General features: G+C 40.5%; 1 protein-coding gene across 2 annotated transcripts; it reads left to right on the forward strand.

Moving 5' to 3' along the window:
* Positions 1-749: 749 nt before the first annotated feature.
* acox3 (acyl-CoA oxidase 3, pristanoyl) lies at positions 750-24,160 on the forward strand. 2 transcript variants are annotated; one of them, XM_038730771.1, is made up of 19 exons: positions 750-894; positions 1,586-1,761; positions 4,669-4,766; positions 5,391-5,526; positions 8,569-8,643; positions 9,028-9,117; positions 9,378-9,521; positions 9,899-9,987; positions 10,843-10,939; positions 12,767-12,949; positions 13,160-13,282; positions 13,370-13,490; positions 14,143-14,265; positions 14,815-14,928; positions 15,556-15,671; positions 18,122-18,296; positions 18,379-18,446; positions 19,216-19,302; positions 22,595-24,160. In XM_038730771.1, the coding sequence occupies exons 2-19, from the start codon at positions 1,603-1,605 to the stop codon at positions 22,712-22,714; spliced, it is 2,118 nt and encodes a 705-aa protein (XP_038586699.1). In that variant the 5' UTR covers positions 750-894; positions 1,586-1,602; the 3' UTR covers positions 22,715-24,160. The 2 variants fall into 2 exon arrangements, with proteins under 2 accessions (XP_038586699.1, XP_038586700.1); XM_038730772.1 differs by lacking the exon at positions 750-894 and having other exon boundaries at positions 1,741-1,761; positions 5,107-5,526.
* Positions 24,161-25,740: the final 1,580 nt, after the last annotated feature.

Here is a 25,740-nt window from a genome sequence, read left to right on the forward strand (position 1 = left end):
CGATGCTGCCTAAACGATTTTAGCATTATGGCTGTTTAATTGTCGCACTGAATGAAGACATACAATGCAAAATAAAGACCAACTAGAAGATCAAAGCATTATTACTTTTGTTGCCTATTCTTATAAACAAATAACAAATAAGACTGACTTGTATGTAGACATCGTATGTTGTTCATTTTTGTATTGTTTATCAATTAAAGGCATTAGATTATATTTCATATGACGTTACTTTTTATAGCCTATATATTTATCTTCTTTCACCTAGTTTGTGTACCTTTGGTTAGCTCAGTTGCCCCCTTTTTCAAGCTGTATTGTATTTCTGTGTAAGTACATTGAGGGCAACAAAAGAAGTGAAATTTCTTGTATGTGTACATAGCGAGGGATCATCCGTCCCATGCGCGCTCACATCTGGCATCCAATCACGCGTCGAAATAACGAGTACTACCCAATCACAGCACAGTAAGGCGGGACTTGCCGGTGGCAAAACTATAAGGCACGGGAAGTAGAAGGGTTTTCACCTCAGACCTTCAGAATAAAAGCAAACACGTTTTCCATTGGTTTTAAGTTCGGCAATGTAATTTAGTAGGCCTATTTATTCTCCATTCACACTAAATGGAAGCACGGATGAGTTAATATCATAAACATACTATATATTAAATCATTTAAATTGTTACTGTAGAGTCCAATCAGTATTGGAAGTTTGTCATTCAGTTCAATTGATGTGTGAAGACTACGCTCTTATTCGGAAGATTCCCGACAGGAAGTGTTGTTTTTGCTGCTGCTGGCAGATGAAGCTGCTGGAGATTCCTCTGGCACACAAGTACGTGATATCAGCTGTTCAAAGGTCGTTTTGACAACTGTCTAAGACGAGAGACAGCGATACCAACAGGGAAGGTAAGACAACAGACATAACTATAACAACCAATTCAGCTCATTGAGGAGCTGTTGTTATCCAAGTCAGTCACTTTAGTAAACATTAACATCTCCTTCTCCATGTGTTAGCCAGTAAACAACGCTGTGTATGTAACATTAACGTTACAGCTGCGAAGCGGGGTGGCTCCTGGGCCTTAAGCCCGAACCTTTTCAAATAACTTCAAATTTGTATAATTTCTCCTCAGTCTCTCTGACTGGACCGTCAAATCAATGGAGCAAAGGTTCTATTACTGGAGAAATATCGACATCTATATGTCTGCCCTAACATAGTTAGCCCTGTGTGCGCCTCATTCATTCACTAGTGTCACCAGAAATTGTATGGGTGTCAACCAACTAAGTCAGCAAGCTAGCTAGCTAACCGATTTATGGACTATGAAAATAAAGTTTTTCACGGAGAGTAAACCTCAGAGTGGAGCAGCAGCACTTGGAGCCCAAGTGGTCATAAACGCCTGGTCGGGGGCCTCTGACTGCACACTGACACGTCCAGAGCGTGTGATTTGGATTCACAGTACACTACAAATGTGTGTAACAGTCTGCCACACACATATACATTTAATGTGGTTAAAGCAGGGATGTATGTGAAAGAAAAAAGTTGAAGGTTGTACTTGGAGACCTAACATTATCATCTAATTCCCTCCCTGTTTTTTCACAGAGAGTGCAAAGTGCCTTATGTCCCTGCACGAACCTCGCCAGCCTGAACATAAGAAGATGGACCATGGAGTGGCAGACCTTCCCAGCGGCCCGCTGGATATCTACAGGAAAAAAGCCTCCTTCAGCTGGAAAGACATGCTGCTCTTCATAGAGGGAGAGGAAATTCTTGTATTCAAGGTAGCTGTCCGCATTAAATGTTCTCTGTAGGTAGGACTAAATCTGCCAGTGTAATAATGTGAATAGTTGTACACAACATGTGCCACAGGTTTAAAAAAAAAAAAAAGGAAAAAAAAGGCCCCATTGTGTAGACTTGTGACTAGTGGTTGTATCAAAGACAGCAGGCTGCAGTTTACAGTTTGGTAGGTGGGTGGGGTTGGGTATAGAGAACCTGTTCCAAATCAGAACCGTTACCAAATTTTCATGAACGTGGATTGGATAAGACACGTTCAATTTGGATTTGGTTAGCCCATGAAACAGACACTTTAAGAAGAACTAGTTCATTTACAGATAAATACAGACTGCTTTGACAACTTCCCTGCTTTAACCACATTAAATGTAAATTTGGCATGCTGGTTGAAATGCATCTTCTGTTTGGAGAGTGATATAATAAGATGATTTATTTACATGAGATGCATAATTCCTTTACTGCTGAGCCAAGTATTTAGTTTGCTCTTGTTGATAAATCACCAAAGTGGCAGCAGTGTAATGTTGTGGTTCTGAGACATTTATTTTCAGCGCAGACAATAACTTGCTTTATGCCGGGCTTATTTGAATGAGCCTGTTTGTGCCTCTCCTCATACCTGTTCACTGTGCACTGTGCCGGGCACCAAAATACCACACAGACAGGCAAAGAGAAGGTCAAGGTCAGGATAACTGTCGACGCTCTGCTTCCATAACAGGGCCCTCCTCACCTTGTACAGAGTGCGTTTCATCACTACGTTCTTCCTCTTCTTCTTGTAGAATTCTTGGTGTGTAGAAGCTCATCACTATGTTAAATATGAATGTTTGAAGAAGAAAAAGAAGTAATAATGTACAGCAGGGGTTGGCAAATAAGTTTTGCATCAGAGCAATTTTTTCTGTTAGATTGTGGATGAGAACATAAGACATAATATTTAAACTACAGGGGTTGGACAATGAAACTGAGACGCCTCTCATTTTAGTGTGGGAGGTTTCATGGCTAAATTGGACCAGCCTGGTGGCCAATCTTCATTAATTGCACATTGAACCAATAAGAGCAGACTGTGAAGGTCCAATTAGCAGGGTAAGAGCACAGTTTTGCTCAAAATATTGCAATGCACACAACATTATGGGTGACATACCAGAGTTCAAAAGAGGACAAATTGTTGGTGCACGTCTTGCTGGCGCATCTGTGACCAAGACAGCAAGTCTTTGTGATGTATCAAGAGCCACGGTATCCAGGGTAATGTCAGCATACCACCAAGAAGGACGAACCACATCCAACAGGATTTAACTATGGACGCAAGAGGAAGCTGTCTGAAAGGGATGTTCGGGTGCTAACCCGGATTGTATCCAAAAAACATAAAACCACGGCTGCCCAAATCACGGCAGAATTAAATGTGCACCTCAACTCTCCTGTTTCCACCAAAACTGTCCGTCGGGAGCTCCACAGGGTCAATATACACGGCTGGGCTGCTATAGCCAAACCTTTGGTCACTCGTGCCAATGCCAAACGTCGGTTTCAATGGTGCAAGGAGCGCAAATCTTGGGATGTGGACAATGTGAAACATGTATTGTTCTCTGATGAGTCCGCCTTTACTGTTTTCCCCACATCCGGGAGAGTTACGGTGTGGAGAAGCCCCAAAGAAGCGTACCACCCAGACTGTTGCATGCCCAGAGTGAAGCATGGGGGTGGATCAGTGATGGTTTGGGCTGCCATATCATGGCATTCCCTTGGCCCCATACTTGTGCTAGATGGGCGCGTCACTGCCAAGGACTACCGAACCATTCTGGAGGACCATGTGCATCCAATGGTTCAAACATTGTATCCTGAAGGAGGTGCCGTGTATCAGGATGACAATGCACCAATACACACAGCAAGACTGGTGAAAGATTGGTTTGATGAACATGAAAGTGAAGTTGAACATCTCCTATGGCCTGCACAGTCACCAGATCTAAATATTATTGAGCCACTTTGGGGTGTTTTGGAGGAGCGAGTCAGGAAACATTTTCCTCCACCAGCATCACGTCGTGACCTGGCCACTATCCTGCAAGAAGAATGGCTTAAAATCCCTCTGACCACTGTGCAGGACTTGTATATGTCATTCCCAAGACGAATTGACGCTGTATTGGCCGCAAAAGGAGGCCCTACACCATACTAATAAATTATTGTGGTCTAAAACTAGGTGTTTCAGTTTCATTGTCCAATCCCTGTACATGTTATGGTGTTCAGTTAGCTCAGCTGGTAATGTGCAAAACTCTTACCTAGAATATTGCGTGTTCATCCCATGTCGGGCGAATTTTTTTCCCCTCTTCAACAAATTGATCATGAAGCAAATGTTTCACTTGTTCACAGTAAAGCATGTGCTGCAGTGTGTGTGTTCCAGTGTTTGATCCGTATCCATCAATCTACGGATGCTTTTTCATTTCCCCAGGATCTCCAGTCAGAGGATATTTAATTCAGTTCAATTCAATTTTATTTATATAGCGCCAAATCACAACAACAGTTATCTCACAGCGCTTTTCATAAAGAGCAGGTCTAGACCGTACTCTATGATGATATTTACAGAAGCCCAACAGTTCCCACCAAGAGCAGCACTAGGCGACAGAGGCAAGGAAAAACTTCCTTTAAGAGGCAGAAACCTCGAGCAGAACCATGGCTCAGGGTGGGCGGCCATCTGCCTCGACCGGTTGGGGGTGAAGGAGAGAGAGGGCAAGAGAGAGAGGGATGGAAGGAGAGAGAGGGGAGGGAGGCAGCCATAAATAAGTCTGGCCCCGTCGGGCTCGGGATAAAATGCAGGGCTCTCACACTGAAACTTTAAGGTAATAAGAGAACATTATTGACGTCCTGTGTCATCTTATTGTTCCTCTACACATCCTGTACATGTTGTCTTCTCTGTGCTGCAGCAACATGTGTTTAAGACGTTGGAGAATGATCCTCTGTTCGCCCGTCAGCCCGGTGAAGACATCCCTATCGGGAAAATGAGAGAGCTGACCTTCCTCAGGTATCAGCATAACAGAAAGTTTCACATTTTGTACCCACTGTGTTTTCAGCCATATAGGCTAGTACAATTCAGTTATTTTACTACCAGTATTGTCCTCTAGGGGCGGCCAATATGGCCAAAATTCTTCTTCTGTCACAGTATTTGTAATTTTAAATTAAGGTAATGGTATCACTACAGAGCATTCATTACAAAATTATTTAAAATAACCGTACCATATTTCATTGCATTTGATTATTTTCTTCTTTTATTTAGAACTTCCATACAAACAAAAACAGCTCCTCCTGCTCTGTCTTTACAATTTCACTCTCTTCCATGTTTTCCTGTTATTCTTTTTCTGCAGCGGTTAGCAGACCTGCTTAGAGGTGCATTACTGCCACCAACTGTCGCTCTAACGTCACGGGAGAATGTTAAAAGCAGTCCCGCTGCCCAAATCATGTTACCTTGTGAGGCAGCTGGATTCATGAGATCATGCAGAATCCAGCCCTGATATGCTACATATCAGCCTGCCCTGAATATATTGAAACTGAGACTGTATTGCTCTTGTTATATACTGTCATATCGCCCAACCCAATGTCTTACATTGTAACATAAAATTAAAATAAAGCTTCAGATAAAAATCCACAGGGTGAAGCAGCTCTTCTGCTACGACTTCACAACAAAAGAAGAGTCCATGGCCAACCCCTGGAAGATTGTGGTGCTCAGTGATTGTCTTGGCATGTATGACTGGTCCATTTCATCCAAGTTCTTTCTCAACAAAGGGGTGAGTGCTCATTGGTGGTTGTGGTGGGAAGTATGCAAAATTAAACACCGAACATATGAGAATATAAAAGAGTTAAAGGACATGTTGTGTTGCTGGGTGTTTGCTATGACAAAGAAACTTTACTTTTCTCTACTCTACCCTCACCTAAAGGATTATTAGGAACACCTGTTCAATTTCTCATTAATGCAATTATCTAATCAACCAATCACATGGCAGTTGCTTCAATGCATTTAGGGGTGTGGTCCTGGTCAAGACAATCTCCTGAACTCCAAACTGAATGTCAGAATGGGAAAGAAAGGTGATTTAAGCAATTTTGAGCGTGGCATGGTTGTTGGTGCCAGACGGGCCGGTCTGAGTATTTCACAATCTGCTCAGTTACTGGGATTTTCACGCACAACCATTTCTAGGGTTTACAAAGAATGGTGTGAAAAGGGAAAAACATCCAGTATGCGGCAGTCCTGTGGGCGAAAATGCCTTGTTGATGCTAGAGGTCAGAGGAGAATGGGCCGACTGATTCAAGCTGATAGAAGAGCAACTTTGACTGAAATAACCACTCGTTACAACCGAGGTATGCAGCAAAGCATTTGTGAAGCCACAACACGCACAACCTTGAGGTGGATGGGCTACAACAGCAGAAGACCCCACCGGGTACCACTCATCTCCACTACAAATAGGAAAAAGAGGCTACAATTTGCAGGAGCTCACCAAAATTGGACAGTTGAAGACTGAAAAAATGTTTCCTGGTCTGATGAGTCTCGATTTCTGTTGAGACATTCAGATGGTAGAGTCAGAATTTGGCGTAAACAGAATGAGAACATGGATCCATCATGCCTTGTTACCACTGTGCAGGCTGCTGGTGGTGGTGTAATGGTGTGGGGGATGTTTTCTTGGCACACTTTAGGCCCCTTAGTGCCAGTTGGGCATGGTTTAAATGCCACGGCCTACCTGAGCATTGTTTCTGACCATGTCCATCCCTTTATGGCCACCATGTACCCATCCTCTGATGGCTACTTCCAGCAGGATAATGCACCATGTCACAAAGCTCCAATCATTTCAAATTGGTTTCTTGAACATGACAATGAGTTCACTGTACTAAAACGGCCCCCACAGTCACCAGATCTCAACCCAATAGAGCATCTTTGGGATGTGGTGGAACGGGAGCTTCGTGCCCTGGATGTGCATCCCACAAATCTCCATCAACTGCAAGATGCTATCCATCAATATGGGCCAACATTTCTAAAGAATGCTTTCAGCACCTTGTTGAATCAATGCCACGTAGAATTAAGGCAGTTCTGAAGGCGAAAGGGGGTCAAACACAGTATTAGTATGGGGTTCCTAATAATCCTTTAGGTGAGTGTACTTTCTTAATTACTTACTTAACTCATACACTGGCCTGAAACATCCAGTGTGTGCTATGCTGTGATCTACTTTGAGACTTATTTTATTTTCCAGTGGAGCTGAAATGAATGACACTGAGCTTGCACTTATCCAGCAATGACATGCTTAATACTGTATCTTCATTGATAATCAATTATCAGGTGCGTTTGAGAGGACTGCGGCTGACTTTCGCCTACTTGATAGTCAAACATGAGCTGCAGGGGCGGGGAATAAAAACACTGCTGTCAAGTTAGACACATTCTACCTCCCGTAGAGCATGTGAGCTTAGAACAATGATTGATCTGAGATCACTTTAAGTCATCATGCTCAGTAGTGGCGCAGTGTAGCACAAAGTCACACGCACCTGTTGTAGACTTTCCACACTGACTAGAACCATCTAGTGTCAGTACTTGACTGATTACTATTCTCCAATATGCAACTTGTCCTCCAAGCGAAATACCAAAACAGGCCATATATAATTTCCTTTTTTGAGATTTCCATATCTTTTGAGATGATAAAGCACGTCTTGGTGCTGTATAAATACTGTGAAAGTATCAAAACGCTCAGTCCATGAAGAAATGCACACATACCTATTTAGAAACTGTGCATTAAACGAGCCGTCAGGATGTTAATGTTGTAATGTAATGTCCCCACCCTCAGCCATGTCCCCCGCACGGCCCACCCGGACCCACTGTCCAATCTTTTTTTTAAATGTTGTTTTAACTTTATGTTGAGCTAGATCTTGAGGTTGTTGAGTGTGTCTCGCAGAAAGTGCTTTTTCGGTTGTGAAGTAAAGCACTCCCTGTCCGGGCAGAGTTGGCTAACTGAGCTGACTAGCTAATGGCAGCTATAGTTAATGGCCAAAGTAACAGCTAACAGAAAGTAAAGCTAGGTTATCTGTCCACCAGGACATTTTGAATCACCAAAAGTTGAGGCAGATTTGCCAAAGGACATCAGAAGGAAAACCAGAAAATGTTTTCTCCATATAATCTGATCCAGTTTCACCAAAACCAGTGAATAAAGTTAGAAGTTGTGTTTTTATAAGTGATTGCGATGGCTCCGTTTTTCAGTACTTTTGTATTTTAATTAAAAAATTAACGTCCAAACTTCTTGATTTAAACTTATGTTATGTTGTTATTTATTTAAAAAATTGTACAATGGACTGGGTAAAAACAAATTAATAAGATTTATTGAAATAGATAAATAAATAAAGGTATTGTATTTTACAACTTAAAGTATAAAACAAACTACTCTAGCAATGAATATAATGAGGTCAGTCCTGCTAGTGTGTTTTTTTTTTTTTCCCTTTTTAAACACCAATCATGTCCCTAACTCATGAAGATATCTGTAATTTTACAGCATTCAGCGTCTGAGGGACAGTGGCTGCCCTTTGACAGACACAACCTTTACATACTCTTTTGACAAGAGAATTCGGTAACCAGCCCTTGTGGTTGTAGGGATGGCAGTGTTGGTCTTCCATGCTGAAATATCACAAGCATGGCTGTGATATTTATCCATCCCACAAAAAGTGTGGGATGGATAAATATCATCATATTTGTTGGTGTGTAACGACCATTACAGCTTTGCTAGCATTGCTGTAGATTTGTTTTCCTTTTAGTCATTGTCTCATCCCACTAAAAGATACAAAAACATCTTCTGTTTCAGATGTTTGGAGCGACTATTGCCAACACAGGTTCAGAGAGACACAGCAAATATGTTGAAAGCACTGAAGACATGACGGTAAGAGTTCAGCACAGCTTTATGCTGCCAATAACTCACCCTTACAGTGCATTATTCATGGCTGTCTGACAGTCCAGGGAGGATCTACAATGATGTCACACCATCCCGCCCCGATGGATGTGCAGCTGGACACTTTACTGCATCAAATCAAGTGTTCCAAAATGCTATGCTCTCAACAACATGGACCTTCTTTGAATTGCATTTATCTGATTGTCCAGTCTTTGCTTTTCACCTTGGCCACCAAGAACAATAGCAACACTGTTAAAGTGTTTCTACAGCAGTAGATACTGGCGTAATAACTTGTTCAGTTGTTACATTGTCCAGTTTTCACAAAGTCAGCAGGACATCACCGTAAACTCAGAATTTGCATTTATCTGTTTGAAGACGTTTGGATGCTTTGCACTGACTGAGCTGAGCCACGGGAGCAACACCAGAGCAATAAGGACCACAGCAACATATGACCCCTCCACCCAGGTCAGCACACACCCCACGACACTCCCATCACACAGAAAATCTGTTTTTAGGAATGATGAAAGGTAATTGTAAAAGAAGCAAAGATTAGAAAATATCAAAAAATGTTTAGGCTACTATATCATAACAAAGTTCTTGCACACCAGACAGTCCTATTGACAGGAAAGAACCGAAAAATCACTTGTACTGTCTTTTTTAACCCCATTTTAGTCCAGCTGATAAATTGAGAAACTGAGTAAAAACAGTGACTTTCCATTCTGTAGGAGTTTGTGATCAACTCTCCAGACTTTGAGGCTGCCAAGTTCTGGGTTGGGAACCTGGGTAAGACTGCAACCCACGCTGTGGTGTTCGCGCAGCTCTACACACCTGACCAGGTGTGCCACGGCTTGCATTCCTTCATTGTCCCGGTAAGACTTTTGACCTTTGACCCCTGACCAAGTTTGTTTATGTCACGGTTCCTCTCTCTCTCTCTCTCTCTCTCTCTCTCTCTCTCTCTCTCTCTCTCATATTCATATATATATATATATATATATATATATATATATATATATATATATATATATATATATATATATATATATATATATATATATATATATATATATATATATATATATATATATATAATCATTTTAAAAAGTAACTCTTTTGCTCGAGAAATGATACAGGTGAAATATAATTTTATGTGAAGTAGTGAAATGGAAGCCAAGGACACAGTTCAAGTGCTTTGACACTGAGCATCATGATTCACACATCCAGTGAATCTATAACCATTGTGCTGCAGGTGAGAGATCCCAAGACCTTGCTGGCTCTGCCTGGGGTTCTGGTTGGAGACATGGGCAAGAAGCTGGGCCAGAACGGACTGGATAATGGGTAGGTGGCAGCAGAGCAAGACTAAGATTGGAGGATCAGACTTAACGTGAAATGAGTTTGATTTAATTCCATGCAAGTTACCTAGTATGCATATTTATGTAGCTCAAGATTGGCGCTACATACCTATTATTCATTATACATACCCATGTATTTATAATTTAGAGCCCGACTGATATGGAGTTTTGGGGACTGATGCTGATATTAAAGTGAAAAAGAGCCGATTTATGAGCCGATATTTTGATTTTGAAAATGATTTGGATAGTAGACCCGTGTGTGGGTCGTGTAGTAAAAGTGTAGCATAGTGAAAACTGATATTGAAAGCTGTTCTATATGTGGGCTACAATACCTTTTCCTAAATGGATTATATTAATAAAATAGATTACAACAAGTGAACATGTAAAAAAAATTGCACATCAATAAATATTTGCTGCTGGAAGGTGCAACTTTTTCAGCCATCTGTCAACAACATCTGTGAGAATAAGAATTTGTATTTTACCTTACACATAATCTGCTGTAATGGCTAATTTCAGCATGTTCACATCCCCTGGTGGGGATGTTGATGGGAACATGCTGGTGATCATTCACCAGCATGTCCCCTGGGGGAATGATCTGGGTGGATAATATGGCCAATAGCCAGGAGTATGCTGAGTAGTGGAATAGCCATTGATCTGACCTGGGTAGCACAGTCTTGGAAGTAGCAGAATGCTTTTATGAAACAGACACACCACATCCCTATAAATGTATGTCCTGCCTTTGTATTATACACATTTTGCCTGTCAAGTTGTGTCTATGTAATCAAAGTTAATTTTCTGTCTTGAGTCTTAAAGTTCCTCGTTCTTTGTCTTTTCCCATCAGCTTTGCTTTGTTTAATAATGTGAGGATCCCTCGGGAGAATCTACTGAATAAGACTGGAGATGTTTCTCCTGATGGCCACTACGTTACGCCATTCAAGGTTAGTAAGATTCCCACAGGTGCCAAAGAAAACAAGCACCAAGCACGAATTAAAGGGAAACTAAAGCTGCACTACTCAATATTTTCAGCTGATAAAATAATTATGTGCACTTTGAAAGGGGTCTCTTGGGATGAACTCCCAGCAAATTATCACCAACCCTGCAGTTCCCCTCAGTTCCCTTTTCACCCTTTTTTAGCTCATTGTTTTGGTTTTATGGCCCACAACTATACTGTTTTGGTCTCAGAGCTGTCATCAACCTGGTTAGGGTTAGGGCTGGAAAATTCCTCTGGTACCCCATGAGAGGTGTAAATAGCAAGGACAGGTCAGGGGCCTGAGAAGTGTGTTATCCAGCTGTCTTTGAGCTTCACTCAGGTTTGGTTTCACCAAGCTGTCTCACTTACACTCACCGGCCACTTTATTAGGAACACCTGTCCAATTGCTTATTAACACAAATAGCTTATCAGCCAATCACATGGCAGCAACTCAATGCATTTAGGCATGTAGACGTGGTTCAAGTTCAAAGAGAGCATCAGAATGGGGAAGAAAGGGGATTTAAGTGACTTTGAACGTGGCATGGTTGTTGGTGCCGGATCATGATTCAGACGGTAGGGTCAGAATTTGGCATAAACAATATGAAAGCATGGATCCATCCTGCTTTGAGTCAACGGTTCAGGGTGCTGGTGGTGTAATGGTGTGGCCACTTAGTACCAATTGAGCATTGTTTAAACGCGACAGTCTACCTGAGTTTTGTTGCTTACCATGTCCATCCCTTTCTGACCACAGTGTACCATCTTCTGATGGCTACTTGCAGCAGGATAATGCACCATGTTACAAATCTCAAATCATCTCAAACTGGTTTCTTGAACTCGTTTTTTTTTTTTCGTTTCTAAACGAATATCCGTTGGCCGCAAAGTACACGGACCGAGTTTACTATACTCAATATACTGTATCAGATCAAAACCTGTCAGCCCTACATCTGACCAGTCAGATCACTGGAAAAGTCACTATAACTACTGGATCCGGACATGGACATAATTACTTGTTACTTTTTTCAGAGCTCAGAACTTAAGAGCAATATTTCCATAGATTAGTCTGTTCCAGGCTTTCCATGTGTCCTCTCTGGATTTAAAACAAAACTTTTAACAGAGACAAAGTGGATCAAACTAAATAATGACAATCATGCTGCATTGTAACCGACCAGATTCTTCCTGAATGGATTTCTGACGGTGTTGGTGGTCAGTACATGTTCACATAGTCAAAATACTCACCCCATAATAAATACATACAGTATACTGTATATATTTAGTATAGCATGATTATGTGAGGGATTATAACCAACTTTGTGACGCCAGTTATCCAGGACAGTCAATGTTCCGCTCAGAGAAGCCAGCGAACCCAAGAGAGCCAGACTAAGTTGAGCTTATGACACAGGCACCAAACAAACAAACAAACTGCTTTACAGAGCGCGTTACGTCGCTATGTAATACATTCGAAGAAGAAAAAGAAGTGTGAAGAAGTGAAATTTGGACAAAGGGAGGACCACACGTATTATTTAGCACAAGAGCTGACAGAGCTTATTCAGTCATTCAGCTCACTTTCAGGAACTTCTTGTCACTTCAAATCTTCAAAAAATTTAAACATCTGTTCATGCATTTTACTGAAACTTGTCCTACTTTACCTGTGCCCAAATAGGCAAAAGGTGGGGCAGTACATGGCCAGCCTCTATAATATATGATAACCGATAGTTATAATAAACAAATGCATGCTAAACTTAATTTGAATTCCAAAAATATTTTCTTCCAAAACTCTTCTCTTCTTCTCCTTCAGGACCCCAACAAGCGTTTTGGGGCATCTCTGGGTTCCCTCTCAGGTGGAAGGGTGTCCATCACCAGGATGGCTTTGGTCAACCTGAAGCTGGCTCTGGTTGTGGCCATCCGCTTCTCAGCCACCAGGAGACAGTTTGGACCCAAAGACGCAGAGGAAATTCCCGTTTTAGAGTACCAGTTACAGGTCAGAATGGATTTGAAAATAAATGTACAATGTCAAACTGACAAACAAACTGTCTAACCCTCCAGAGCACCTTATCACCTCAAAGTTACAAAGATTATCTAAAGCCACATCACAACACTTATCATTTTGTTTTGTGTTTATGTATCTCTTTTTTGAGTGTGGATGTAAATGTTTACACAAATTCCTTTGATATATTGTATGTTGTTTCAGCAATGGCGTCTGATCCCATACCTGGCAGCAGCATATGCTCTTGAACACTTCACTAAATCCATCTTCATGAACTTTGTTGAGTTCCAGATTGGAGAGATGATGAGGGACACTGGTGAAAGACAAGTGAGTACAGCTGAGGTGCATGTGTGTGTCTACACTCGGAGTGAAAACACAGTAGTCAGTAGTCTTATGTGTATTTTGTGTGTGCAGGCAGAGATGGGCAGGGAGATCCATGCCATAGGCTGCTCTAGTAAACCACTGGGCTCGTGGACCGCTCAGAAGGGGATCCAGGAGTGCAGGGAGGCCTGTGGTGGTCATGGATACCTGGCCAGTCAGTCTCAAACATACAGATACAGATGTTTGTTCCTCTGTCCATGTGGGGACATCTCATTGACATAATGCATTCTCTTTCCCCTTAACCTTCACATGCCTAACCTTAACCCTTACCCTTACCCCAATTGGAACCTGAACCCTAAAACCAAGTCTTAACCCTCCAAGTCACCCTTTATATTTTCAGATGAACCTGATGTAACCTAAGCTGTGGCCCGTATGGAGACCTAACAATATTAACAGGTCACGCTGTATGTCAGCCTCTCCGCTCCACACTGCTTCAGTGAATACTTTATAAAAACTTAGCCCACAGTCAAAAACTTTCCCCTTCCATGTACATTACAATAAAAGATAAAAGTGTCTGCAAGCGCTCAAAAACCTTAGTGTGTTTCACCTCTGCTGCTACAACTCCATCCTTAAGGAAGCAGTCTATGGTAATATAAGTATGCAATGTGGCAACCACCTTTGAAACTGAAAACAGAAGTTTTCTTCTCAGAGTACACCAGAATGCTTTGTTTACGGGGGCAGACATGTCACATTTTTCATGCATTCTGAGTTAGCATGTATGTAGTGCCCCCACCGGGATATGAAAACGTGAAACACAAACTCTAAGACTTGACCATACGTGACTACCTTCATTTCCTCTCTTTCAGTGAACCGGCTGGGCGATCTGCGTAATGACAATGATCCAAACTGCACATATGAAGGAGACAACAACGTTTTGCTGCAACAGACCAGCAACTACCTGCTCAGCTGGCTCCACGCAAAACACCACTGTCAGTACCCTGCGCCTAAGCAAAATTTTATTGGTGTTCGTTATGGGGAGTGGTGGCAACAGATAGAAATGTAGTCCAACTCCAAAGTTGAGTTCTGCACATGGGTTGTGCTGAGTGCTGATCATATAGCTCACAACAGATAAGCTCCTGATTTCAGTGGGATTGCCTATTAGCCGATCCATGATAATCTTTCACGTCAAGATCAACTTGGGTGAACTTTGGAATGTGAATTGGCGCTGTTGACCAATGTCACACCATCATTATGGTGTTGACCTTTGATGGAAAGAGGAGAACGGAAGAAAAATGAAGGACACTATCATATTAGCTTTGTCACAACAAAAAACTGTTGAAGTAAACTGCTCCTGAAAAGAAAAATGTTTTGCAGACAGGAGTCTACGGTACACTATGTCTCTGGAATGAACAGTTTAAAGTAAATTTCCTGTTAGTGACAGAGCAAGCTGGCTTACTGTTACATTGTTTGTTTGTTTTTTGTTTATTTGTTCTTGTTGATACAGTATTGAGATTACCTGCTTTATTGTGTGCTTTCAGATGGTGCGCGGATTGAGTCTCCCCTTCACACTGTGGATTTCCTAGATGATTTACACAATATCCTGGAAAGCAAGTTTGCAGCAACAACGTTGGTCGAGTGTATGGACTCTGCAGGTATTTCAGTATTTAAACTCATCAGGATTGAATTCAGTCCATATGCTGTTTCCAAACTGTCCCTGATAGAACTAGAATTCAGAAAGATTATTCCCTTTAAAGATCTGACAGGAAGACATGTTCATTTTATAAATATAACCTTTTAAAGGAAATTAGGTAATTGGTAATATGTCATTAAAATGGTTGTTTGTAATTCAGACATCCAGTTTAGGTAAAGAGAGAGGACAGATTAGCAGGTCCGGGAGCTCAGAGGCAGTAGGTGGAGGTGGAAATGGTATTGAGGGAATTACTGGAGGGAATGCAGCCTCATGTCGACTCTAAATAAAGAATAGTGTCTGTAGTGATTACACAGTTGAACACAGACTCAACACCCTGTCCACTGTTAGCTGTTACAACGTAATCCAATATTGTGTTGAGTGGTAATTGTTTCTCTATTTTCTACTTTCTAAGAATTCATGTGCAATTACAGTCTTGAACTGGTGCAAAAGCCTAGTTAATTTACATTTTGTAATTTTCCCATGAAAACATTCACATTTAACCAGTTATCTAAATATTTGTGGTACAAAAATTCTTCTGACTGCTTTCTCAGTTTACCCTAGTGAGTAAACTCCTCCTTTATCATATCAGTGGCGCTGGCAGCGTATAAGTGGCTGGTGTGTTTCCTGCTGGAGGAGAGCCAGAAGTGCCTGGAACAGCAGAGGCTCTCTGGAAAGGATAAGTTTGAGGCCCATAACAACAGCCAGGTAAAACACACATACCCCCCCATAAGGAGGGCAAGTCCCACCAAACTGACTGTGTAAACAGATTTGTCTTCACAACATTAGTAATACCCACACACACCATTTACATTTACTCATTTGATCCTTTTATCCGAAGCAACTTACATTTGAGGAACAACATACAAGCATCAATACAGCACAAGATTTACAAGTAACAGTACACACTAGTACGAACAGCACTAAATACAAGTAAGAGCTAATAGCACAATGGGGTAAAAATAAAATGAATGTAAGATGCTTTTCAGATGAATGGCTAAATATCTTTAGTCAAACCAGTACTCTTCAGACCTTGACTCACTGGACAGATGAGATGAACCTTAACAGACATAAGCCCTGTGCTTGCATGGACCCATGGGCCTTGAGTTCACGTAGGTCTTTCGTCACTAGAAATATTCATGATTCACACAAGATTATGTTTCTAAGTCAAAAGCGTCACCTGTTTGGATTAGGTTATTTTATTCGGAAATTTAAATGGATTCATTTTCTACCTATTTCTGAGCACCCCTGTATCTTATCATAATCCATGTGTGTAAGTGGGATTGAAAAAAAACTAAATACTATAATAATAATAATAATAATAATAATAATATAATAATAATAATAATAATAATAATGTCCTAAAAATAATTATTTTAGTAGTGATTTGGACCAAACAATAATACTTTTAATATTGGAAGTATGTTTATTTGTCACATAGAACATACAAATATGTCTGACAGCCGATAGCACAAAGTGTATATTTATCTGTAGTGTAGTGAACTGTTGTTGAATGTGAAAATAAAATCACATGAGTACAGCGCTGACGGCCATCTCAGTGCTCACATACCTCACAAATGACAACTACAAGTGTAAAATAAGACTGACATACATACTATGTTCCTAAGTCCAAACATTTCCGTATATCAGAAGTTATTAAGTTCCAAAGTGAATACATGTGGGTTATTTTTGACCCATGTGTGCATAATCAATGTAGGAATGCAAAACAAAACATTACAAAACTAGAGATAGTACACACATAAGGATGACTTGCACACCAACTCTCACCCACACCCAAAACCCTCAGTTAATGCAAGGGAAAATAACAGGTTAAAACAATCGTATAACTTAAATTATACCAATATAATGAATAAGTGCCTGGAATATTAAATGATAAAATATGTTTATTTGAAAGATGTAGCAAATAAACACTTATAGCCATGCATAAAATTCATTTGAATAGTAGTAATTCAAAAAATGTTTATTCAGAAAGTAAGAAAGGAAAAAAGGTTTGATTTGTGAAAATCAAAAACAAGTTAATTAAGCAATACCTATAACACTGATTGATGAAATTAATTTATTGCAAAGATGTAGAAAATAAAAACTCAGTCGGGTCAGTTTTGCCCCCTGTTGTGCATCAAAGGGTTAAAGTCACATGCACTGAAATTGAGGGATCTGGTGTTTTAAGACAGAAGCACAAACAATGTACAAAGAAACAATGTTCTTCCTGGCAATGTACTAAATGTTCTTGGAATGGCGGAGAGGGGTAGCTTAAGAAGAACGTGTTTGCAACGATATTATCAAGTTGTGGGGTGATTTGGACTGAAGGAAGAAATCATTGATAAAAAGTTCATTGGTTTTCTTTTTTTCACATTCTTGGTTAGAAGTGTTGTAGTAGTGTTCAAAGAGTGCAGAATAGCTACAGTGGCTGACAACGGACAAAAGGAGTTATGGCAGCAGAGAGTAGCCAGTCAAGAAATGATACATTGTTGTTTTGTTCATTGGAAATGAATAGGGCAGAACAATGGCTTGAGTCACACAGTATTTAGTGGGTTGTTACCATAACTGTTTCTTATCCTAGCGGTGTGGTTGCGAATTGCAACTAACTGTCTAGTCTACCTTGTATCTGTGATTAACGTTATGGCCATTAATAAAATTCAGATTATTCGTTCAGATTATGGTGCTTTTGATAGCGGCAATAAATATAAATAAATAAAATACTTTGATAGCAGTGCTAAAATAGATCTCAATCATGGCAGCAACAGTTACTCACATAATCACGTCCTCTTTAGAGATTTTGACCACAAAACAACAGTGCTTTTTGCAGCGGTGCTTTATTTCGAGTTGAATTGAGAGCTTTTTTAAGGACATTAAAGAGTCTGTAGCTTTCTTGGCATACCTCTGAAATAGCAGTCAGAAAATGTAATTCCCCTAAATGAAATGAAATTAACGTCTGCAGGTGGAATGCACATAGTGCAGCACATGCTTTATTCTGAGCGTGTGAAAGAATCGCTTCATAAAGAATTAGTTGAAGAAGGGGGAAAAAATTCTCCCTGTGTTAATAGTGGCTTCATGTTGTAGCGCTTAGCTTTTTTTTTCTATAAGTTTATAGCAGAAGGGTAATATGTATGCTATAAATGGTGTGTGTGTGTGTGTAGGTTTATTTCTGCCGTTCCCTGGCCATTGCCTACATTGAACACAACTGCCTCCAAAGGTTCCATGAGCTGACTACAGATCAGGACACACCAGCTGGTCTCAGACCTGTACTAAGCAAGCTATGTTCCCTGTACGGGCTGTGGAGCCTCAGCAGCCACATGGCCACACTGTACCAGGGTATGTACTGGACTCTGAGTACTGCATCTAGATAACACATTACATGTATTGATATTTGTAACATACTTTTGTTCCTGTGCAGGCAGTTACTTCATAGGGGGAAAGCCTGCAAAGTTGGTCCAGATGGCCATTCTGACTCTCTGCTCCCAGGTACCGAAACACCTTTCTGTCTGTCTCACTCTTTGTCTGTTGACCTTGACCTCAACCTTCATTGGATATCTTTCAGTCACTCTCACTCCCAGAAGCCAGCCCTCCACCTTTGAAAAAGTCACACATATATTGTAGTTGTGTGACTCCTGTATGGCAGCATGTAAGCCTTCATTTCAGCCTCTGTTTGAAACAAGCTGTAGATGCTTCTGTCTCTTTAAGCCCCCCCCCCACCTCTTAAAGCCCACTGTCTTCTGATTGGCCAAGACATGAAGCATGTTACCAGGCTGTTTTTGTCGCTGAGCGGTACAAACAGACTGAGCGTAGCTGTGCGACACAATTGACCACATATGGAATACCGGCTCTGTCTAGCTCCATGTGTCCTATTACTGAGGCCTTAGCAGAAAAAGCTGCTTCCGTTCAGAACAGGAGGAAATCTGAGGTTTTGGCTCACAGGGATTTCATTCAAATACTTTAACCACATTATTTGAAGCTTTGGCCATATTTAACATGAACATCTGACATGTAACATTTTAGATAAGTCATAAAATGTGGAAAAGCATAATAGGTTTCCTTTAAGACATGACCTGAAAATAGCCTACATCTCAATTTATATAAAACTGAACTTACATAGAATATAGGTAGGAATGCAGATAACTAAAATGAGTTCCCTTCCATACCTCTTGTCTGTCTTCATGAAGATGAAGGATACTATTATGGCTGTGCTCCCCCACCTGCCCAACCTGATCTGCTCTCTCTGTCTCTCCTCCAGCTGAAGGATGATGCAGTAACACTGGTGGATGTTTTGGCCCCTCCTGACTTCATTCTCAACTCACCTATTGGCAGTGCTGATGGACAGGTAAAGAAATACATACACAGAAAGCTTAATTATACTTCAGCAGAAATTTTTTTGAGAGCATAAATAATGCAAAAACATAGTCAAACTTACCACAGACTGTATATAAAGATGATAACAAGATGCATCTCCATTTCCTCCTGCTGTACAAAAATGAAGCAAAAATATCCTGGATACGACCGCTGCCATCTCACACTGGTTATTTGGAGCCACAGTCTGCTCAGTAGTGATCGGGGTTGGAACCGTGGTGTACACCCAGCCGACTCAGTCATGAGCTGGGCTCAGCTGTCAATCATGTGTCAAATAACAAATTAATCAAATTACTCCTTAAAACCAAACTTATCAGAAAAACAAACCTCAGCATGATGAGAACTACCTAAAATAACAGAAACCATCTTTGAGAAAGAGTTTAGCCCATGTCCCATCCTCAGAATTTATGAGCTATACTGCAGCCACCCACCAGGGGACAGTCAAGATATTTTGACTTGGTAGTCAAACATGAGCTGGTAGTGACTGCAGGGGTAGGGTATAAAAACCATTTTGAGTGCTGTTGACAGGCGAGAGGATACACTTTGATGTGTGTCACAGCCATAACCTTCTGATGAGATGTGTTTATTATAACAATAAACAGAGAGTCCCAATGTAAGTTCACAGTGTTCTCCAAATCTTTGTCAACCAGCTCAATACTCAAAGAAAGTAGTAGTTATATTAGCCCAAGCTATGGCTGCAGTGGATTATACCACAGGATGCAAGGCAAACATTAGTTTCTTTAAGGACATTTTCAAATGGTACAAGATCAACAGCAAAACTCTTTATGTATCAGAAATCAGAAAACTAATCAGTTGACCATCTGCGCTATAAACTAAAATGACAGAGAGAAATCATCAGAGCACATTTAGCAAGTTGGCTTAAATGTGGGTATACATTAATGTGGAAATATATATAATAGCTCTACTACAAATCAGCACTGGACTACCACATGTATGCTGTCATATCTACTATTCAGTTTTGATATAGGTGGGTTCTTTAGCTCTAGTATCATCTTTTGGAATTACTATACCCTGCATAAAAGAAGTGGATGTAGTCACTGTGACACCACCCATTGGTTTGTGAAATTAACAGCTGATTCCTAATAAGCTTTTTCAACACTGCTGGTTAAATTTAAAGTGCTGTGCATACGAGTCGCCTCTATCCTGATCGACAGGCCGCCATGGTAGTGACTTGTCACTCGCAAGACAGCCCCACCCTAAAGCATCCTCTGCTTTCAGGTCTAATTTCCTCTAAATGGGACCATAATTTACTAAATGAGATAATAATTCGGATGAGAAGTAGCCAGTGGAGTCACCCCCTGCTGGCCGTTAGAGAGAATGCAGGTTTAAGGCACTTGCATGTTGGCATATTGTGGAACATCTAAGCGGCATAACTAAAAACGGCAGTTAGAAACTTGAAAGGAAAGAACAGAAGTTAAACTTTTATCTTCTGAAATAAACTTTTAAAGACAGCTCTGATGGAGATTGCAGAGCAGACTGTGTGTCCAGCGTTTATGCATGACATGAAATGTTAGGCTGATGGGTCCGCAAACACGTCTGGTGGAGATAATAGTTCACCAATCACCCATTCACAATCCAGTCAGTAGAATGATACATTAATTCCAGTCTGGGAGTGTGTATCAGGAGGACAGAATGATTGAGCGTTACTGTGGCCTTACATCAGGTAACCACTGATAGTTAATACTGAGTGTAACTTGTAAATAAAGTCTTGTTTGTTTTTATTGTGAATCATCAACTCTGCACACAAACCAACAAGCATCACAGAAATAAACCATAGAGTTGGTTTTGCCTCCCTCTCAGACACACTTAGTCAGGTTAAGTGTCGTCACTGGAACGAGACCTTTGGCTGCTGCCTCTCCTTCTTCCAGGAAAACACACACTACATTGTGTTTGGGAAGTCATAAGTTGATAGTTGTTGATAATGAACCTCTCTGCACTGTCTGAGAACTTCCTGTTTTACAAGCAGGGGCTCAGCTCATGTTTGTTTTTGCCTGAGACATCTTCCAGACCCACAGTGTGTTCTATTACTCTGTGTAAGCTTCAGGGTTTAGTTTTGCATCTAAATGGTTTCTGTAATATTTGGTAAATTTATAGTTTAAAAATGAAACCTGCTAATACCACTGGCTTCCATTCTGTCTCTACTGCATTCTTTTCTCCCATCTGGGTGTCTTAATTATGGATATGTCAGATATGAAGCATTAGAAGAAGGGCAGAAGACGAATGGGCAGATCTTTCTAGAAAATATTTTAACCAGTCAACACAAGGCTCAAGTTTGCTGTGTCTTCTGGAGACTTTTTTAATTCATTAATTAAAAAAATGTTAACATGTCATACATCCACCTGATACTGGCCTCACTTCTGATTTATGTCGGTTGGTCCTATATCCTGAGATCTTGAAAAACTTTAAGTTTCCACGAGAGGGGGAATCAAACAAATAGGATTCTGTACCATCAATAGTTTATAGACTGCTTCTTCTTTTATCTCTGTTGAAATTTATAAAGCAAGTGGTTCCAGTCTTGTAACAGAGAGATAGCACATCCTTCCCTTTAGGGTCTGAAATTATCACCCGCCAAATTTGGGTAAACTGAATTCGTTGGGCCATCCGGCAGGAAAAACACACAGCAGAAAGACACATGTAGTCAGGTTAGCATATTGTGGCAATCAGTGCAGCAGTCAGCTCAGGGAATATCTGTGGTGCTGTTTCAACCAAAGAGGCCCAGTCTGTCTCGAGTGACAGCGCCGGGCCTACGGGAGGTGCTCCGGTATGGTCGGAGAATCAGTAATCAGTTTTGTTTTTGTTGGCCAGTATTTTCTGTTTGCTTGCTGGGATCCAGAAGACAAGGTTTTTTATTGAGAGATGGTCTCTTTGAACTGAGAAAAGGACTCATTCATTGATGGTTGAACTGTGGGTTTTGTTTTGAGCACTGACTGTATAACACACTGTGGTGATGCAATTTCTGGTCGTCTGTAGGTACCTTGTTTGAAACACCTGGTTGTTCAGTGAGATGGAGTCATTGTCATGTACTAGAGGACTTTTTTCTTTTAATATGCAAACATGCATTTTTCCATCAACACATAGCACTAACAAACCATACTTGATAAGGATGCTTGTACACACACGATGTTTATGTATGATGGATTAATGTGTGGAGGAATGGCTTACAAGAAACGGAAGAGAGGAAATGGATCTGAACCTCTTTCTCCCCAGTGAACAGGGACTCATCTCCTTGTTTCTCCTTCATGCAGATTTACAAGAACCTGTGGTCGGCCGTGATGCAGGGCAACCAGGTGCTGGAACGGCCATCCTGGTGGAAAGAGTTCTCCTCAGACAAGCCTATGGTCGGATCCCTCCGTCCAAAACTCTAGAACCCAGACACACTCTGGACATGTGTGTGCCTTTAAAAAAGTCCAACTGCGTAATTACAAATGTAATGTCCATATGTACACTGCTGTTTGCCAAAGACCACATTGACATACAATGCTGCACCTGTCAGTTAAGGTACAAAATGTTTACATGAGTACCCTGTGTAATATATAGGGAATAGTAAATGAGTCATTTTGAAAAATTCAGAAATCCTACAATTCTTAGAATCCTCCAAATCATGTACACTTGAGTCTGGATGACCTGGATGACCTGAATTACGTGTCAAGTCTTCACTTTTGAAAACAAAATCAGTCCCCAGGAGGGAGACATTTTCTGTTTTGTATTTTGAGGTTTCAATCTAAATCTTTAACAATCTTATCATTCCATTTTAAACTGCGGTAACAAAAAGTAGTAATGCTGTGTCACTGTTCCATCATTGGCTGACAGCTGACATTATCTGACCAAAGAACGGCTCAGACTCGACACAAAAACTTACACAGACTTTAGACCACAACTCACATTAAACTCATCTCTCTTGAATGAACTACTAAACAAACCTCAGCTGGGGAAAAGTGTACTGTGAACAGTTTGCAGCTGAAGCTGACGAGCGAATTGTTACTTATGTAACATTTGGTTGTTTTTTTTGGGCCAGTGGTCATCTAGATGCTGTTCCTGTGAGCTTGGTTACAAGTGCAAGCTTGTTTACATGGTCCTTCTATGTCCCCTGACGTCTCAGCTGTCAATCAAAGATGTACAGTAGCATGCCCACTCAGAGGCTTGGAGACTGAAGGAGCATCTCTGATACACCTTCAAATACCCTTATTCTTCCTTTCAAAAGTACATTAAAGTAAAAGAATATTAATAATTCATTTGAAAATCATTTAACATTTTTTGTCACACAAGTGATAACTTTTGTTATTTCTGTTGGACATAATCTTTTTTCAGTATTTCACCACACTTCAGTGGTTACATAATTGATTTTAAAATGATATATTGATTAAAACATTTGTATGATTGTACAAAAAAATGTGAGGAACACCAAAGTCACACATGCTTTCAGCTCTAATAAAAAATAGTGTGTTGGTGTGTGTGTGAGTGAGAGAGTGAGGGACTTTGGTGTTACAGTGGGGGAACTTTGTGTTTCAGACACAGATTTCTGGTTTCTTTATCATATTGTCTGAAATATAACACCCTTATGTGCTCACATTTTTTCAACATCATTGTTACTCTTATTTGAGTCAATATAAATATATAAAGCAAAATATAGATTTAGACATAGTTGACTGATGTGAAATGTACTATATGGGATGGGAATATTTTAATGAATCTGTAAATTGTTTTACTGTAGATTACATACAATACCATATAACCCTGTAAAGAATGATCACAGTCCTTGTTATACAGTGTCTTGATGTATACATTCAAATTAAATACATTTACTAATACAACTTATTTTGTAAAAGGTTCTTTCAAGACCGATACATGATCTGTACAGGATTTGTTATGCTCCAGTGAATCCTGAAAAACTGACTTTAAAGGACCATACCAGAGATTTCAGCCCAGTAAATCCATGGGCGTAAATTTAATCTCACACTAGGGGGGTCCATCCATCGTCAACTGCTTATCCTGCATACAGGGTCGCAGGGGGCTGGAGCCAATCCCAGCTGCCATTGGGCGAAAGAAGGGGTACACTCTGGACAGGTCGCCAGTCCATCGCAGGGGGTGAAGGGGAGAGAGAGAGAGAGAGAGAGGGCAGGAGAGGAACAGAGAGAAAAAGAGAGGGATGGAAGGAGAGAGAGAGGGGAGGGAGGCAGCCTACACAATATCCACACAGAGGTACAGACAGTAAAGGTGATATGGGGAGAACATGCAAACTCTACACAGAAAGGCCGGGGCAGCTGGGGTTTGAACCCGACAGTGCTAACTATCACCGCGCCGCCCTAGGGGGGGACAATAAACATAAAATTTCTCAAGAGCAATTTTTGAAGGGGACACAAATAATACAGCCAAAATTGTACTTGTATAGATACATGTACACAGAGAGAAATCTTTCTACTATTTTCCTGGCCGACAACTCAAAGCAATAGTTGTTTATATATTAGAGCTGGGCGCGTTAACCCATTAATTAATTAACACTGACAGTTATTTTATCGCATGTTAACGCAGTTTTTATTTTATTATTAGTTTGAAAGTCCCTTGCTCACTGGCTCTGAATACACATACAGTCAAACCCTGGGTCACAGGAGGGGCGGGATGTTGATCAGCCTGGAAATCACCCACCCAAACAAGCAGTGGAGGGAGGCTTCAGCAGACTACGCTGTCATCTTTTTTCCATATTTTTCCACCCGCGATCCGTTATCATGGCAGCAGGTGAGCCGCTTGCATGTTAATGACCCCAGATAGCAAGACTACATTGAATAAATATTGAAATGATATTAAAAAGTCATTGAATTATAGTTGACCGGGAAATATGATTGAAAAGTCATTGAATTATAGTTGACTGGGAAATTACATGATATTGAAAAGTCATTGAATTATAGCTGACCGGGAAATATGATTGAAAAGTCACTGAATTATAGTTGACCGGGAAATATGATTGAAAAGTCATTTAAGTATAGTTGACCGGGAAATATGATTGAGAAATCATTGAATTATAGCTGACCGGGAAATATGATTGAAAAGTCACTGAATTATAGTTGACCGGGAAATATGATTGAAAAGTCATTTAAGTATAGTTGACCGGGAAATATGATAGAGAAATCATTGAATTATAGCTGACCGGGAAATATGATTGAAAAGTCATTTAATTATAGTTGACCGGGAAATTGCATGATATTGAAAAGTCATTGAATTATAGCTGACCGGGAAATATGATTGAAAAGTCATTTAATTATAGTTGACCGGGAAATTACATGATATTGAAAAGTCATTGAATTATAGCTGACCGGGAAATATGATTGAAAAGTCATTGAATTATAGTTGACCGGGAAATATGATTGAAAAGTCATTGATTCATAGTTGACTGGGA

The sequence above is a fragment of the Micropterus salmoides genome, unplaced genomic scaffold (genome assembly GCF_014851395.1).
Source record: "Micropterus salmoides isolate LMB-PRFRI ecotype aquatic unplaced genomic scaffold, ASM1485139v1 Ms_hic_scaffold_2, whole genome shotgun sequence".
NCBI lineage: Eukaryota > Metazoa > Chordata > Actinopteri > Centrarchiformes > Centrarchidae > Micropterus > Micropterus salmoides.

Excerpts from the sequence above, each read along its gene's own strand:
- acox3 (XM_038730771.1), top strand. The coding sequence starts at position 1,603 with ATGTCCCTGCACGAACCTCGCCAGCCTGAACATAAGAAGATGGACCAT. Across the intron at positions 5,527-8,568 it reads AGTTCTTTCTCAACAAAGGG|ATGTTTGGAGCGACTATTGC; the intron begins GTGAGTGCTCAT and ends CTTCTGTTTCAG. Across the intron at positions 19,303-22,594 it reads TTGGCAGTGCTGATGGACAG|ATTTACAAGAACCTGTGGTC; the intron begins GTAAAGAAATAC and ends TCCTTCATGCAG.